The sequence below is a fragment of the Indicator indicator genome, chromosome 11 (assembly GCF_027791375.1).
Source record: "Indicator indicator isolate 239-I01 chromosome 11, UM_Iind_1.1, whole genome shotgun sequence".
NCBI lineage: Eukaryota > Metazoa > Chordata > Aves > Piciformes > Indicatoridae > Indicator > Indicator indicator.
Window position 1 is genome coordinate 16479232 of NC_072020.1, and position 17696 is coordinate 16496927.

At 51.6% G+C, this 17696-nt stretch overlaps 2 protein-coding genes across 2 annotated transcripts; both read right to left on the reverse strand.

The window, feature by feature from the left end:
- Positions 1–449: 449 nt before the first annotated feature.
- Positions 450–6907, reverse strand: LOC128969895 (metalloreductase STEAP2). Its single transcript, XM_054384868.1, has 4 exons — positions 6416–6907; positions 2665–3192; positions 1675–1839; positions 450–734 (listed from the first exon to the last, which is right to left on the reverse strand). The coding sequence occupies exons 1-4, from the start codon at positions 6905–6907 to the stop codon at positions 450–452; spliced, it is 1470 nt and encodes a 489-aa protein (XP_054240843.1).
- A 5686-nt stretch (positions 6908–12593) lies between these two features.
- STEAP1 (STEAP family member 1) lies at positions 12594–15746 on the reverse strand. Its single transcript, XM_054385038.1, has 4 exons — positions 15654–15746; positions 14300–14779; positions 13242–13406; positions 12594–12851 (listed from the first exon to the last, which is right to left on the reverse strand). The coding sequence occupies exons 1-4, from the start codon at positions 15744–15746 to the stop codon at positions 12594–12596; spliced, it is 996 nt and encodes a 331-aa protein (XP_054241013.1).
- Between the last annotated feature and the right edge of the window lie 1950 nt (positions 15747–17696).

Genomic DNA, 17696 nt, shown 5'->3' on the forward strand with positions numbered 1-17696 from the left:
ATCCAGCCTGGCCCTGAACACTTCCAGGGAGGGTTTTAACACAAGAATGGCTTTGGGTTGGAAAAGCCAATTCAGATCACCCAGACCAACCATTCTCTAACTCTGGGGATAACACATGGCCCAAATGCCCCAGGGAATGGAGCACTAAGAAGCAGCACTCAGACATGTTTGTTCTACAACAAAGACCTATTTGGACAGCAGGGTTATGATCACAGACTTTTGGGGCAGAACTGTGCAAAGGAGCATTAAGAAATTCTGATTTCCTCACCATCTGCCCTCTGTAATTCCAAACAAAACTAGTTTTGCAGTGAAGTTTCTCATAGTTTGGTTAAGAGCTTTGTTATATAGACTCGCAGTGACTTGACTTTAACTAAACTCCTAAAAATACAAGTTTATGGCCAAAAAAAAACCTCACCAACAAACACCTGCTAAGCAATATGAGTCTCTCATCACATGACAGTTATCCTCTCTGGGGAGGGATGTGGCACAGACCCACTCACTTCTTCTAGGACATGGCTTTTCTCCCATCCTCGTCGAATTCTCCTCAGCTTCATGCGGACACAGGGCAGCAGCAGGACAATCTTCCCTAGCACTACCATGGAAGGCAGAACAAGGGCAAGGACAAAATTGGGAGGAGTATAAAATCTGTAGTAGTCTTCTTCAAAAGCCCTTTTCCAGCCGTAAATCAGGACATGGAAAGTACTGATCAGCAGAGCCACGTATCCCAGGGTGGACTTGGGAAAAGAGAAAACAGGGAGAAGAGACAATAAGGCTGGGTCCTTCAGCCAGCACCTCCAACACATCACTCTAACATTACTATTAGATACAGAATCCCAGACTGGTTTGAGTTGGAAGGGACTTTCAATACTATCTCGTTCCAAAACCTGCCATGGCCATGGCCACCTCCTACCAGACCACCTTGCTCAAGGCTTCAGCCAGCCTGCCTTGGACACCGCCAGGCTTGGAGCCTCCACAGATTCTCTGGGCAACCTCTCCCAGTGCCTCAGTACCTTTATGGGCAAGAATTGCTTCCCCATGGCTCATCTCAGTCCAGCTTCTTCCAGCTCAAAGCCACCACCCCTCACCCTGTCACTCCAGGCCTTTGTCAAAAGTCCTTTTCCAGCTCTCCTGTAGCCCCCTTCAGGTGCTGGAAGGCTGCTCTAAGGTCTCCCTGGAGCCTTCTCTTCTCCAGGCTGAACAACTCCAGCTCTCTAAGACCCATAGCAGAAGTGTTGCAGTCCTCTGAAGATTTTAAGATCAACAAGTGTAAAATGCAAATTTCTAACACTATATTGAGATTGGAGATGAGGAAGAAATTCCTGACAGTGAGGGTGGAGAGACACTGGAACAGGTTGCCCAGGGACGTTGTGGGTGTCCCCTCCCTGGAGGTGTTCAAGGCCAGGTTGGATGAGGCCTTGTACAAGCCGGACTGGTGGGAGGTGTCCCTGCCCATGGCAGGGGGTTGGAACTGGATAATCTTGAAGGTCCTTTCCAACCCAAACCATTCCAGGATTCTGTTTCCTCATGGTAATGGAGCTGCTGAGTGAGGCTATCTTGTTATTAACTTAGCAGAGAGAGGAGCAAAAAGCCTCTCTCATCATGTCACAAAGTGCTTCTGCTCATCATCATGGTCAAGGACCAGAACAAAGCCCCTTTCTTTAAACAGCAACACACCTGAATGAAGCTGAACTCCCTCCAGTTCAAGGCAGTGCTGACTGAAGGGATGGAGGTGACAGCCAGCAGGGACAGCAGCCCCAGGCTCATGATCCCAAAGGAGATGTACATCTCGATGCGCCATACCTCCTCCTCATTCCAGGAGTTCTCAACGTTTGCATGAACCTGGGGAAACACAGGAAGCAAGGACTTTGGTCTACAAGAAAATTAAAAACACCAACAGAAATTAATTTGAGAAGTAAAAATGTACAGCCATAGGAGAGGTATTGAAAAGGGTCAGAAATTGTAGAAGTTTCATGGACTCACAGAATGCTTTGGGTTGGCAAAGTCCTTCAAGCTCCCCCAGCCCAACCATTCTCTAACTCTGCCAAGGCTGGGGCCAAGCCATGGCCCTCTGCACCACATCTCTGCCTCTGGGAAACACCTCCAGGGATGGGCATTCAGCCACCTCCCTGGGCAGCCTGTGCCAGGCTGTGAGAACCCTTTCCGTCAAGAAGTTTCTTCTCATCTCCAACCTAAACCTACCTCCCCTGACACAATTTCAGGCCATGTCCTCTCCTCCTGTCACTTGTTCCTAGGGAGAAGCAACCAACCCCCACCTGGCTCCAGTCTCCTTTCAGGGAGCTGTAGAGAGCAGTAAGATCTCCCCTCAGCCTCCTCTTCTCCAGACTTAACACCCCCAGCTCCCTCAGCTGCTCCTCCCCAGCCCTGTTCTCCAGACCCCTCCCCAGCTTTCTTGCCCTTCTCTGGACCTGCTCCAGCCCCTCAATGTCCTTCTTGGAGTAAGGGACCCAAAACTGAACCCAGCACTCCAGGTGTGGCCTGCCCAGTGCCGAGTCCAGGAGGATAATCCTTGCCCTGCTCCTACTGGCCACACCATTGCTGATTCAGGCACACCCAGGCTCATCTTCAGCTGCAGTCACCAGCACTCCAGGTGTTTGAGTGCTGGTCAGCCTGCAGCCCCTGTGCCCCTGCCGAGCTGCAGCTCACCTGCTGGTAGGCCATGTTGAGGAGCAGGTAGCGCTCGGAGCGCCGCATGGGCAGGCAGAGGCTGTACACCACGTGCACTGCTGCAAAGAAAAAGCTGAGCAGCCCTAGCTGCTTGCGGCACTGCAGCCAGCTGGCCAGCCACGGGGGGAACCTCCTGTACTTGGTGCCAGAGTGCAGCTGGTAAGCAGCTGCGAGGAGCCCTGCCAGGTACACCAGGGACAGCAAGGTGATGGCCACGATGGGCAGCGTCTTGTTGACGATCTCAATGGGGATCTTGTAGAAGTCGCTCTGCTGATTCCTCAGGTAGGGATGGATCACGTCTCTGACGAAGGAATAGATGAAGAAGAAGGTTGCCAGGCTAATTGCAATCAGCACAGGCCCCTTCCACAGCGTGAAGAGTCGCAGAGGAACGTTTTCAATCTCCCTGGAGGATGACAGTGCCCCCAGGTCAATAGGGAAGAAGCCGAGCTGCCGGGCAAGCTCGATGACCTGCTGGCGAGCCTGGATGTGGTTACTGCAGACATAGACCTGTGGGGAAACCAAGGGGGTTGTCTGTGCTCAGAGGAAGAGATTCAAAGCTAAAAATAAACCAAACATATCAAAACCCACCTGAAACCTTGAGGGTGTCCAGGTAAAACAAACAGCTCTGCTGTGAGAAGTGTAGACTCTTATCCCACCTCGTATCACCAAGGTGAGAATGGAAGCACACCCAGGTGCAGCCCAAGGGAAGACAGACACGCTGGTGTGGCAGCAGAGGAGCCAAAGGACAGAGTGGGTCCTCAGCCAGTTTGCTGATGGAGCCAAACTGGGAGAAGTGGCTGACAACCTCTCAGGCTGTGCTGCCACCCAGTGTGACCTGGATAGGCCAGGCAGGATGAGGCTGTGATCAGCCTGGTCCAGTGGGGTTGGAACTGGATGATCCTGAATGACCCTTCCAACCCAAACCAGTCTGCGACTCTATGGCCAGTTTATTACACAGAATTCACTGCTGCAAAGCACTTTCTGCTTCCTTCAAACTTGACAGGGCCCAGCACTGCTCATCATCTGCACCAGAGCAAGCATGATCTGCTCTGACAGCAGCACACTGCTGATGGCTCAGGGATGTTCTGCAAGGGCATAAAACCAGCACAATTAAGGTGATTTTACAACCCATGCTAATGCTGTGGCAGCTGCACCACCTTTAAACTACTGACGTGCTGGGAAACTGAGTGTGGTGTCCAGGAGTCACAGCAGATGTTTTATTCTCTTTATTCTCACCTCTCTGGGTGAGGGGATTGAGGCTCCCTCAATCAGTTTGCAGACAACACCAAGCTGCCTGCAGTGTTGGTCTGATGGAGGGCAGGAAGGCTCTGCAGAGGGACCTGGACAGGCTGCATCCATGGGCTGAGGCCAGTGGGATGAGATTCAGCAAGGTCAAGGGCTGGGTCCTGCCCTTGGGTCACAACCACCCCATGAAGGCTCCAGGGTTGGGGCAGAGTGGGTGGAAAGTGCCCAGCACAGAAAGACCTGGGGGTGCTGGGTGACAGCAGCTGGAGATGAGCCAGGGTGTGCCCAGGTGGCCAAGAAGGCCACCAGCATCCTGGCCTGGGTCAGCAATGGTGTGGCCAGCAGGAGCAGGGCAGGGATAGTCCCATTGGACTTGTCACTGGGTAAGCCACATCTGGGTTCAGTTTTGGGTCCCTCACTCCAAGAAGGACATTGAGGAGCTGGAGCAGGTCCAGAGAAGGGCAAGGAAGCTGGGGAGGGGTCTGGAGAAGAGGGCTGATGAGGAGCAGCTGAGAGACCTGGGGGTGTTTAGTCTGGTGAGGAGGCTGAGGGGAGACCTCATTGCTGTCTACAGCTGCCTGAAAGGAGGCTGGAGCCAGGTGGGGGTTGGGCTCTTCTCCATAGGAACAAGTGACTGGAGGAAGAGAAATGGCTGCAACTTGCACCAGGGGAAGTTTAGGTTGGACATGATAAGAAACTTCTTGACTGAAAGGGTTCTCCAAGCATGACACAGGCTGCCCCAGGGAGTTGGCTGAATCCCCATCCCTGAAGGTGTTTCCAAGAGGCAGATATGTGGTGCTGAGGGCCATGGCTTAGCCCCAGCCTTGGCAGAGTCAGAGAATCATTGAGCTGGGTGAGCTTGAAGGGCTTTGCCAACCTAAACCATTCTGTGATTTCTCATCCATTTCCCAGAGGTCACAGATCCAGGATGTTCTGGGCTCTGGAGGGCTGAAATCCTTGGCAGCACTTCAGCAAAGCATGACAAACATCCAGCTGCCTTTTCTGTCTCAGGATGGACCTGGGGAGCACATTGGGAAGGGATTTGAACATGATGTTCCCAGGCAGTGCTGGATGAAGTGGGTGAGCACTCAAACATGTGTGCCTCCTTCTGCTTCCAAGCAGTTCTCATTTTGGGGCACGCTAAACGCTGGAGAATTTCTCTCCCTCTGCTGTCTTGAACACGGTAACTTTTAAACCAGTTGGGATCAGGCCCTCAGCTTTCTGTGCTTCTCTTTCAGCAGGTGACCTCATGGAAAACAAGACCGCAGCTAAAATATCCTGGGAAAACCTGCCTCTGTCCTTGTCTGGAGCATGAGGACCAAAAATAGCTATCTCCTACAGAAGACATTAAGAGACAGCTCCTCTGCCTGCTGTCATCTAAAGGTCAGCTCTCTAGTCACTGTCCACGTTTCTTCTGCTGTCTTCAAGACAGGGGAAGGGATCCATCCAGAGGGACTTGGACAGGCTGGAGAGGTGGGCCCAAGGCAACCTTGTTGAAATTCAACAAGGCCAAGTGTAAGGTCCTGCACCTGGGTCAGGGCAATCCCAAGCAGAAATCCAGGCTGGGTGGAGAATGGCTGGAAAGCAGAGCTGAGGAGAAGGACTTGGGGGTGCTGGGTGAGGAGCAGCTCCCCATGAGCCAGCAATGTGAGCTGGCAGCCCAGAAAACAACCCTGTGCTGGGCTGCATCCAAAGCAGTGTGGGCAGCAGGGGCAAGGAGAGGATTCTGCCCCTCTGCTCTGCTGAGATCCTGGCTGGAGTCCTAGGGCCAGCTCAGGATCCCCCAACACCAGAAGGACATGGCACTGTGAGAGCACGCCCAGTGGAGGCCACCAAGGTGATCAGAGGGCTAGAGAACTTCTCCTATGGGGACAGGCTGAGAGAGTTGGGGCTGTTCAGCCTGGAGAAAAGAAGCCTCTGGGGAGAGTTTCTGGTGGCCTTCCAGTACCTGAAGGGGCACCAGGAGAGCTAGGGAGGGGCTTTTGACAAGGGCTTGCAGTGACAAGACAAGGGGCAATGGCTTTGAGCTGGAAGAGGGGAGATTGAGACTGGAGATGAGGAAGAAATTCTTGACAGTGAGGGTGGGGAGACACTGGAACAGGTTGCCCAGGGAGGTTGTGGATGCCCCTCCCTGGAGGTGTTCAAGGCCAGGTTGGATGAGGCCTTGAGCAAGCTGGCTGGTGGGAGGTGTCCCTGCCCATAGCAGGGGTTGGAACTGGATGATCTTGAAAGGTCCTTTCCAACCCAAACCCATTCTTAGATTCTATGATTCTATGATTTTACAATTCTACGAACTGACATCCCAGGCAATAATGTGGACAACCTTCTCTGCACGCCTTGTAGTGGGATCAACTGGACCCTGGCTGCTAAATCTTATACTAAAGGCAGAAGGCATGATGAATCCCATGAGTTGTGGCTGCTTACAGTCAGTTCCTGTCATCTGCATCTTCTAAACAAGGTAAATTAATAGAATTGCAAGATTTACCTGTCTGCTGGCATCCTTGGGCCCCAACTGCAGTGACCAAGCTGAAACCACGTTGAATCCTTTGACAATCTGGGAATCTGGGAAAAGTGATGCCAGATACTCTGCGTTGGAGTCTGGGTATTGGTCAATCCTGGTGTTATTGCTGACATCAATCAGGATTTTACCAGCAAGCAAATGTTTGAGGTCCCACAGGGAGGCATAATGTTCTCTGTGTATGGCTACAAAAATGATGTTAGCTTTTGCAACTGCATCTTCATGGTGAGTCACATCCACCACATGGGGAAAGAACTCAGCAGCAAGCTTGGGGTTCCTGCTTCCCACTACCACATGGAAACCACATCTGATCAGTCTAATAGTCAATGACTTGGCAAAGTCTCCACTTCCAATGATGCCGATTGTGACCTTACTGCTGTCCTTGATGCCATTGGCAACGTTTGGGAGGAAAGTCTCATTGAGGTGCTTGGGGCTTCCCATCATGGAGATTGATTCCATACTTTGATGAAACCAAACTTACGACGATTTCTTCTAGGGAAAAAGAAAAGAAAAACAGAAGGCAAAATGCAGCAGCACACAATTGCACAAGACATCAGAATCCATCCACACCTCTGGGAGAGAAATCTGTGGTTCCAAGTCTCATGCTGTAATTTTTTCTTAATGAAGTATCTGCTGCTTAGTCTTATGTGACACTGCTGCACCAAACACTGCGAGCACTTCCATAACAGTTACAGAAGTAAGGGAGGGGAGAACTTCTGGCTCTCTGCAGCTTTCTAAAAAGGAGACTAGAGCCAGGTGGGGGTTGGCTTCTCCCTGGGAACAAGTGACAGGAGGAGAAGAAATGGCCTCAAGTTGCACCAGGGGAGGTTTAGGTTGGACATGAGAAGAAACTTCTTGACTGAAAGGGTTCTCAAAGCCTGGCACAAGCTGCCCAGGGAGGTGGCTGAATGCCCATCCCTGGAGGTCTTTCCAAGAGGCAGAGATGTGGTGCTGAGGGACATGGCTTAGCCCCAGCCGTTGCAGAGCTAGAGAATGGCTGGACTGAATGAGCTGAAAGGGCTTCTCCAAACAAAACCATTCTGTGATTCTCTAAGAAGCAGCTCCGGTGGGTTTTTCAGGAATGGCCTGCACCAAAGCCAAGCTCCTTTAACAACGTATCTGCTTCACGGCTCTAAAAGCCAGCTGAAGTGACACAAATGTGACATCTGCACTGAGATAAGCTAAGAAAACACTACGGAGCTGCCAGCCAGGAGGTGACACGGATGGGAAGCCCGGCTGGTGGCAAAATAACTCCTGCAGGAGAAGAGAGCTGGAAGGGGAGCCGGGCAGGCCGAATGCGCGCCCAGGCGCGGGGGAACTCACGGGGTGCGGGGGGGGTCTCACGGGGTGCGGGGGGATCTCACGGGGTGCGGGGGGAACTCACGGGGTGCGGGACCGGGGTGCGGGGGGGGATCTCACGGGGTGCGGGGGAACCCACGGGGTGCGGGGGGAACTCACGGGGTGCGGGGGGGAACTCACGGGGTGCGGGGGGAACTCACGGGGTGCGGGGGACACTCACGGGGTGCGGGGGGAACTCACGGGGTGCGGGGGACACTCACGGGGTGCGGGCGGCGCGGCCGGGCGGCGGCAGCAGACCGGTACCCCCCGGGCGGGCAGGCGATGCGGCTCTGTAGCGCAGGGCAGACCGGCGGGGCCCAGCTCCTGGCCGGCATCTCCAGCTGCAACGACAACACCGCCGCTGATAGCACCGCAGCCCCCCCGGCCCGCCCGCCTGCGCGTCCCCCCGGGACGGCCGGGGCAGCGCAGCCAGGGCCCGGCCGCTCCGGGGCTGAGGCACCCCGGCTCCGCTGCTCCCGGGACCGCCAGGCCAGCCCCAGAGAGGGGCAGATGTGCCGGAGGCCGGCCCCACAGCGATGGGCGGCGGGAGAAAGTCGAGCACGGCCGGCAGAGGAGCAGCCCGGCAGGGATGGGGCCTCTCACACCTCCCGGCCCCGCCGCGGCTCACCTCGTCCCGGCTGCCAGGAGCACCACGACCGCCGCGTCTCCGCCACAGAGCCCGGCTCGCAGTGGCAGCAGGGACGGAGGGGAGGGAGGGCGGGAAGGCGGCGCCTCCGCTGCCGCTGCGACCCGCCCCTGCCACCGGGACTGCGCCGGGGGTCGGCGGCTCGCGGAGCCGTGAAGTGGTTCTGAATGGAAAAGTCCTTCAAGATCGTACAGCCCAAGCATTCTCTGACTCTGAGAAGGCTGGGGCTAAGCCATGACCCTCAGCAGCACATCTCTGCCTCTGGGAAACACCTCCAGGGATAGGGATTCAGCCACCTCCCTGGACAGCCTATGCCAGGATCTGAGAACCCTGTCAAAGAAATTTCTTCTCATGTCCAACCTCAACCTCCCCTGATGCAACTTGAGGCCATTTATTCTCCTATCACTTGTTCCCAGGGAGAAACCAACCCCCACCTGGCTGCAGCCTCCTCTCAGGGAGCTGTAGAGAGCAATGAGGTCTCCCCTCAGCCTCCTCTTCTGAACACCCCCAGGTCCCTCAGCTGCTCCTCACCAGCCCTGTTCTCCAGACCCTTCCCCAGCTTCCTTGCCCTTCTCTGGACCTGTTCCAGCCCCTCAAGGTCCTTCTTGGAGTGAGGGACCCAAAATTCCAGGTGTGGCCTCCCCATGCTGAGTGCAAGGGGAGAATCCCTGCCCTGGTCCTGCTGGCCACACCATTGCTGATCCAGGCCATACTTGTAGTGGACAGTTAGTGACAAGGCAACACCTCAAACTGAGGAAATCCAAGAGAGAAGGAAGAGAAGAGGTTTAGGTTGGAGATAAGGAAAACTTTCTTTGCTGCAAGTGTGGTCAGGGATTGGAACAAGCTGCCCAGAGAGGTGGTGGAGTCACCATCCCTAGAGGTGTTCAAGAAAGGTGTGGCCATGGCACTTGGGACATGGTGGTGCTGGGCTGATGATCTTAAAGGGCTTTTCCAACCAAAACAGTTCTATAGTTCTATGATCTCCAATTGAGGAAATCCAATGAAGGGAGGACAGGAAGAGATTTCAGTGGGGATATTTCCCATTTATTTGTATTCACTGCTTAGCTAAAGAATTTTATCTTTATTAAAAACTCATCCAGTAAAAACTGATTAATTAAAAAAAATTCAGGAGTGAAGAGCAAACCCACAATTTGTTTCAACAAAAACCAAACCCGAAAACCTAGGTTTCACTTTGCTACATCTCTCAGATCCCTTTAACCCCTATAAATAGTGAGCAAGAGGTCCAAGTTGTATTTTTAGAGTAATTGAAGGCTGCCATCAGAAAAAAAAATTAGCAGGGCTGAATGTTCCTGGCTGGAAATTCTCTATTTTTCTGCTAAGTTATGAAATCAGCCACGTCAGAAACTATTGTATTTGGGTTTGTTGCCCTAATAGGAAGCACATTTTTATGTGTTTGTTTTCACTCCTTTTCTACGGGGAAATCCCCAGGGCTTTGCTTTCCCCTTGCCAAGAGGAAGAACCAGAATATTTGTTTCCATTTGCCAACTGAAAATTCCTTTGTTATATTCCATCCCCTAAAGGAAGAAATAATATTGCTGCCCTGAACTGGGCTGAAGGAGAAACACCTGCTGAGAAAAGAAGACTCTGCTTTTATAACAGATTGTGGCAGAGAGCCTTTGACTGAGCATTACCTGCCCGTACACCCCTGCATATCCCTTGACACAGCTGAAGCCTCTTTCTGCAGAATAAAATTAAACAATGCTAGATCATAAAAGCTGAAACAATCCTTATGGCTGTTCTGCTTGGGTTGCCTTAGAAATATATCTGTAAGCCCCAATCTCCTGCACTTTTGGTTGCTTTGGGTTTTTCTTTAGTTTAGGTCTCTTATTTTTGTGAGGGTGCTGGGTTTTGGACGAATCACCCTTGGATTGCAATTCCTCTTGGGAAGAAGGAGATACCTTGTACCTCCTTCAGGGAGCTGTAGAGAGCAATGGGCTCACCCCTTGGCCTCTGTTTCTCCAGACTAAACACCTCCAGGTCCTTCAGCTGCTCCTCACGAGCCTGGTTCTGCAGACTCTTCACCAGCTTTGTTCCAAACCCTTTCATCTTGTTGGTTTGTTCTTTTTAATGATTCCCTTCATGCCACTAAGAAAGTAATATAGAAATTTGTCCTAATTGGGTTAACACAACATTTCACGGATCCATATCAAACCTTCTCGGGAGGTGTTTGAGACTCCATCCCTGGAGGTGTTTAAAGAGGCAGATGTGGTGCTGAGGGCCATGGTTTAGCCCCAGTCTTGGCAGAGTTAAAGAATGGTTGGACTGCATGAGCTTGAAGAGCTTTCCCAGTCTATTGGATTCTGTGTTATTAAGGATAGTGCTAGAAACCATGGCATCAACCCTTGACAGGATGTAGCAGAAAACAAGGGGAGATCTGAGCCCTTTTTACAAAGGCCTGTAGTGACAGAACAAGGGGCAATGGCTTTGAGGATGAAATTCTTGAGAGTGAGGGTGGGAAGACATTGGAACATGTTGCTCAGGGAGGCTGTGGATGTCCCCTCCCTGGAGGTGTTCAAGGCCAGGCTGGATGAGGCCTTGAGCAAGCTGGGCTGGTGGGAAGTGTCCCTGCCCATGGCAGGGGGTTGGAACTGGATGATCTTTCAGGTCCTTTCCAACCCAACCCATTCTGTGACTCCAGAGGCTGAGGTCCCTCAGCTCTGCATGTTTTTCAGTGAGAGCCCCTAGAACCCATTTTTGCCTTGTGATCCATGGCAAACTAAGAACACAACACATCAGTGAAGCAACAAAACGTTCTTGCTCCTGCAGTAACTTCAACTGTGAATTTCAGGAGCACTTGGAAACATGCAGCTTCAGCTGCTCTAAGTTATGCTCCCCCTTTGTGCCATTTCTCTTCCCATTCTGCCTGCTGGCACCAGGCATGGCTGCCAGGTGAGTCAGAGCAGTGCCTGATTCTGTCTGAATCACTCTTTTCCCTGCATTTCTTTTCAAGTGGATCCAATTCCCTGCTTGGATTAACTTCAGAGCTGTGAACACGTGGGGAACTGAGAGAGCAAAGGAGTGGCCAGGGCAGGGATTGCTGACAGTAAATGCCTGAAGTGCTTGGGTCGATCCTCTATGTGAATCGCATGGATTCAGAGGCCATCTTACATCAAAATGTCACCAAACCCATGTCAGTGTCAGACGTCGACTTCCGATGTTTGTCTTCCAGTCCCACAGTGGTGCTGGCCCAGGGGTAACAGCCATTTACCAGGCACCAGTTATCCCACTGGAACAGCTTGTGTGAGTCAAAGCTCTGCAGGTTTGGGTCAAAAGCATGGAAACTGGCCAGCAGAAGCAAACAAAAGAACGTGGTCATGGAACAAGGAATGGGAAATGCTTTATTGCTTTAAGCAAAGAGAGACACACCTAGCCCTGCAAAGATGGACAGGAGCCTAAACACTCTTTTCCAAGTCTGTGCCCAAGCCTCAGCAGAGCTTTACCTTCTCAGTTCAGACAGTCACAGAATGGGTTGGCTTGGAAGGGACCTCAAAAGATCCTCCAGTTCCAACCTGCCACAGGAAGGAACACATTCACTAGAGCAGGTTGCATCCAGTTTGGCCTTGAACACCTCCAATGAGGGTTCTCCTTGCAGTTCTCCTTGCCTGTTGTCTCAGTTCAAGCCCTGATGAGAATACAGTTTGCGTCTGGCTCATATGCCAAGGTGCCCAGTCCTCAGGGTGAGCCATGGGATGCAGGCAGCAGGGATGAAAATCACTCTGATTGTTGTCCACCAGAACACTGAGTGTTCAGCCAGGAACAGATGTGGCTGTGGGAAGCAGACAGCATTTCTGGGGGCTCTGCTGGAATAATTTCTTTCCTTTCAGTGGTTGTCTGGAACAAGGATTTATGGCTGCCTTTGCCTAGGGAAGTATCAGGACTGAGACAATGGAGCCCCCGGGTTTGAGAAGCAGTGAGTCAGAAGAAAGAATCGACCAAAGCCCAGCACACTCAATAAAGGGTAAAATCTTTTTTCCCCCCCACATTCTGGTTTAGCCAAAGTCCAAACTGCATCAAGAACCCCATCCAGGTGAAATGAGAAGAAAGAAACATCTGTAGAACACAGGAAAATGGAGCTTATGAGTGAATGTCTCATGGCCTTGAGCAGGTGGACATCCACAGCCAGGAATGTCCTTGTGAGACCTACAGTCTGGAGGTGATGCTAGTTTGATTGGGGTGTGTGTCAGCTTCCCAGCCACACCTGATCTGTTTGATCCTCTTCCTAAAGCATGGCAAAAGCAATGTGCATTTGCCTAGCAGGACCACCAGAGGAAGGAGCACTGCTATCATGAAGGAGGGTGGTGTGTACCAGATGAACTGGTTAACATCAACCCACTTGTTCCAAGCAAACACCAGGGCGTGCAGGGTGCACAGGAGCAGAGCTAAACATCCCATCTTGCTCTGGAAAGAGAGAAACAAAGCACAGTGAGCTAGGGACTGGGATCCAGCTTGGCACAAGTAGGACTCTGTTGAGTAAATATGGAAATCAGGAAGGGCCTCAACAAGGTCATACAATTGTTTGAGTTGGAAAAGCCCTCTAAGTTCATCCAGTCCAACCATCAACCCAACACTGCCATGGCCACATGCCAGCTGAACCTGACAGCCTTTTCTTCTGACAAAACAAGAAATGAACATTTCTTGTACAGCAATTAATAGAGTAGGGAAGAAGCTTCTAGACTGGACTCACTAATTCCTCTGTGCCTGATGTTCCCAAGCCCTGCTGGCCTTAGCTGCTGACACATAACCCTACACAAAAGGCCTCGTGACATCAGTCGTGACACTGATAGCTACCTGGATGCAGTGGAACTCTCTCCAGGTCAGGGAGTGACTGACAGATGGGATTGATGTGATTGCCAGCACGGCCAGCAAAGCAAGGCCCAGAATTCCCACGGACACATAGATCTCCATCCTCCAAACATCATCTTCAATCCAGGCATTTTCCTTTTTCTGTTTCACCTGCCAAAACAACACAGGATTTGGAATGCAAGCTTGGACATGGAGCTGCTGTGTGAAATACAGCTGAGGTCACCTGACTCATGGAATGGTTTGGGTTGGCAAAGCCCTTTAAGCTCATCCAACCATTCCCTAACTCTGCCAAGGCTGGGGTTAAGCCATTGCCCTCAGCACCACATCTGCCTCTTGGAAACACCTCCATAGAATCATAGAATTGTTTGGATTGGAAGTGACCTCCAAAGATCATCCAGTCCAAACGCCCCACATTCAGCAGGGACATCCTCCACCAGAGCAGCTTGCTCAGAGCCTTCTCCTGCCTGACCTTGAAGATCTCCAGGCATGGGGCCTCAACCACCTCCCTGGGCAACCTGTTGCCGTGTTCCAGCACCCTCATGGTGCCAAACTTGTTCCTCACATCCAATCTAAATCTGCTCTGCTCTCATTTCAAACCATTGCCCCTCATCCTGTCACTGCAGGCTTTTGCAGACAGTCCCTCTGCAGTCTTCTTGTAGCCCCCTTCAGGTATTGGAAGTCTGCTCTAAGGTCTGCCTGAAGCCTTCTCTTCTCCAGGCTGAACAACCCCAGTTCCCTCAGCCTGTCCCCATAGCAGAGCTGTTCCAGGCCCCTGATCATTTTCATGGCCCTCCTCTGGACCTACTCCATCAGGTCTATGTCCTTCTTGCGTTGAGGAGTTGAGGTGCCGTCCCTGGAGCCATTCAAGATCAAACTTGATGTGGCCCTTAGCAACCTGCTCTAGTTGGAGGTGTCCCTGCTGACTGCAGAGAGGTTGGACAAGGTGCTCTTCCAGGACCCCTTCCAGACTGATGCAATTTGTGAATGTCCAAAGTGAGAGTTTTCAGAAGAGAGAAGGGTTGGCAGCTGTGTGCCCCTTGTACCTGCTGGAAAGCCCAGTTCAGCAGCTTGTATCTGTAAGACCTTCTCATGGGGTAGCACAGGCTGTAGCAGGCGTGCATGGCAGCCAGGAGGAAACTGAGAAGTCCAAACTGCTTCCTTGAGAACATCCATCTGTCCAGCCACTGCGGGAACCTCTTGTACTTGGTGCCAAAGTACAGCTGGAAGGCAGCAGCTAACAGTCCTGGCAAATACACCAGTGCCAAAAGGGTGATGGAAACCACAGGCAGCACTTTGTTCACCACAAGGATTGGAATTTTATAGCAGGCATTTTCCTTCCTGCTCAGAAAAGGATACAGGACATCTCTGAGGGCAGTGTACACAAAGGTGACTGCTGACAGCACAGCAGCTATCTTCAGAGGCAAGTGCCACCTGGGGAACAGAGCCTGCTGCCACTTCTGTGCGGGAGACAGTTCAAACTCACCAAGAGCTTCTGGTGGACTGATGGCTTGGATGTCCGCAGCCTGCAAGAGACAGAGAGGATACATCAGGTCAGTTCAGGATTAAGCACTGAACACTGGTTGGTTGCCATGCTGGCTTCTATACCAGACTGCATCCAAAGCAGATACAAAAGATACACACTGGAGCTTGGGAATGGGCTTGAGTGTGCCAGGGGAGGGTTGGGTTGGAGATCAGGAACAATTCCTCTGCTGCAACAGTGGTCAGGGATTGGAACAGGCTGTCCAGGGAGGTGGTGGAGTCCCCAGCACTGGAGGTGTTCCAGAATTGTGTGGCATGGTTTAGTGGCCATGGTGGTGCTGAGTTGATGGTTGGACTGGACAATCTTAGAGGTCTCTTCCAACCTTAATGACTCTGTGATTCCAACAGCACAGCCAGGAGCTGAGCAGGCACTTTCAGCAGATTCCTCACTCATCATTCATCATCTGTGGTGACACAGATTTGAGTTCTAGGATGTTTTGCCCACAAGGGAAGATGAATGCCCTGATGTGAAACGTTGTACAGCTTCTTACAGCACCAGCTGTTGGGGGCCCCAGAGCTGGCCCCAGCACTGCAGAAGGGGTCTCAGCAGAGCTGAGCAGAAGGGCAGAATCCCTTCCCTTGATGTGAAGACTTCTCCAAAGATAAATTTTGTATTATATATCCCAAATGATTCCTCCAGAGCTTTGCTCCTCTGGTCAAATGCACCCAGTGCTGCAGTTTCAGCTGGCCCAGGCTGTGTGGTTTTGAGCATGGGCTGTGGCTGAACTCAGTGAGATGCTCTTGATCTTTTTATCTCTCCATGTCAATATTGTGACAAGCCTTTACCAGAACTGGTGACACACCAGTGTGATAGGAACCCAGTGATTCTGGACCGGATCCAGTTGTGTGGAACATTACCCAGCTGCTGAGGTTTCCTGTGTTTCTGCTTGGTGTGATGCTCTGGCCTGCGTTCTGATCAATGCCAGGACTCTCACCTTCCCTCTCCTCCATTGTGCAAACTGCCTGCAAAACAAACACAGGATGGAAAACAAGCTTGGAAATGCCCTGCTGGCAGTTTGAAGCCTGTTCTCCCTCAAAATATTTTCTCCCCTCTCCTCTTCCCCATTTGCTGGAGTTATGATAACCTAGGGAAAGGGAAGTCTGTCCTTGGAGGAAAGCTCAGCTGGGGTTTTTGAGACCAAAAGAGGAGACGAATCAACACAACAGCAGCACTAATGACAAATAATTAAGCTCAGTGCTCATGTCACCCTTAGAAGGAATTAATTCATTCAGGTGAAGGCTGTAAATTGCACCAATAAAGTTTGTAGCTCAGGGACCTGGGGGTGTTTATTCTGGAGAAAAGGAGGATGAGGGGAGACCACATTGCTCTCTAAAGCTCCCTGAAAGGGGGCTGGAGCCAGGTGGGGGGTGGGCTCTTCTGCCCAGGAACAAGGGATAGGAGGAGAGGAGATGGCCTCAAGTTGTACCAGCAGAGGTTTAGGTTGGACACGAGAAGAAACTTGACTGAAAGCCTGGCACAGGCTGCCCAGGGAGATGGTGGAGTTCCCATCGCTGTAGGAGTCCAAGAAACGTGTGTCCATGACACTTGGGGCCATGGTGGTGGTGTTGCATTGATAGTTAGACTCTGTCTCAAAGGTCTTTTCCAACCAAAAGAATTCCATGATTCTCAGACCCTGCAGGAAGGACTCCCCCTGTGTGCATCACTCTGTCACACACAGCCAGGAGAGGCAGCAGCTGCACATCATGGTAGCTCAGGGTGCCACACCACAGGGAGACTTTCTGTGGCTACTTTGAAAACAGTGACTTGGTAGCTTTTCCACATGCCTTCAAGAGCAGCTGAGTTATCCAGCTAACTACCAGTTCTCTTAGATCCCCAAACCTCTTGGGAAACCGTATGGACAAATCCAACTTGAAGAGTTGTCCTCTTGGAACTGCTGCTGGCTCCTCCAGTGGATGAACCCTACAGTCTTGTGCTGTCTGCTTGGGGGGTGCTTTCTGCCAGGGTACCAAGCTGAAGTGTTCTTTCCCTCCTGTTAGCCAGCTCTCTCTTTGGGCACAACCTTTCAGCCAAGGGCTGCAGAGGAAGGTCAACAAAAACTTCTGCCTGAAGGGCAGGCTGTTAACCCTTTCCTCCACCAGCTAATGGAGGGTTTATGTGTCCTGCACACAATAAAGCATGGGCCTGATGAAGGCACATTGTTGGGTTTGGAGCCTAGCCTCTCATTTTCACAGCTAGACATGGAAAAAAATGGATGTGAATTCCAGACTGATTTCTCACAATTGTTCAGACCAGCCTGTGGCTTGGATCTTTGCTACTTTGTCATTCTTTTTCCTCTGCTGGTCTCTGATGAGCTTTCAACTGTTAGCATCCCCAGTCTGTAGCAGCTCACACAGTGATTCCAACCACTCCGTAACTTGCTGCTTCTGACTACCACACTGCTCTGGGGGCCAGAAGCATGTTTTAGACTGGGACATTCTGGGTGGAAGACCTTGATGCACCTGATTCTCACAGTCCCATCACTCTTGAGTTAAAAAACTTCGAAATGAAGAGTCCAGGAGTAGCTCCTAGCTCAAAGTTAGTGTCAATCATGAACAGTTCTTGCCACACATCCCATTCCCAGAGAATCACAGAATGGGTTGGGTTGGAATGACCTTAAAGATCAACCAGTTCCAACCTCCTGACATGGGCAGGGACACCTCCCACTGGACCAGGGTACTCAAGGTGTCATCCAAACCTGGCTTTAATTTTATCTAAGCCACAAGTGCTACTAAAGAAAAGCGTTGTAGTAGCATTCACCCTCAGTTCACACCCCATGTGCTCTGGTAAGCAGATGGGGATGAAGATGGAAGAGGTCCAGCTGCAGAAAGCCAAGTTTCCAATGCTGCTGCATTTTGTAGGGAGCAAACAGGCTCAGTGCAGCGCTGAACCCACAGGGATCT

What these genes read in the sequence shown, in the direction of transcription:
- LOC128969895 (XM_054384868.1), bottom strand. Translation starts at nt 6,907, where the DNA reads ATGGAATCAATCTCCATGATGGGAAGCCCCAAGCACCTCAATGAGACT. An exon ending in CCAAGGATGCCAGCAGACAG is followed by an intron (nt 3,193 to 6,415) that starts GTAAATCTTGCA and finishes GTTTCCCCACAG; the next exon opens with GTCTATGTCTGCAGTAACCA. An exon ending in GGGAGTTCAGCTTCATTCAG is followed by an intron (nt 735 to 1,674) that starts GTGTGTTGCTGT and finishes TCTTTTCCCAAG; the next exon opens with TCCACCCTGGGATACGTGGC.
- STEAP1 (XM_054385038.1), bottom strand. Translation starts at nt 15,746, where the DNA reads ATGGAGGAGAGGGAAGGTGAGAGTCCTGGCATTGATCAGAACGCAGGC. An exon ending in TGAACTGGGCTTTCCAGCAG is followed by an intron (nt 13,407 to 14,299) that starts GTACAAGGGGCA and finishes TTGTTTTGGCAG; the next exon opens with GTGAAACAGAAAAAGGAAAA. An exon ending in GAGAGTTCCACTGCATCCAG is followed by an intron (nt 12,852 to 13,241) that starts GTAGCTATCAGT and finishes CTCTCTTTCCAG; the next exon opens with AGCAAGATGGGATGTTTAGC.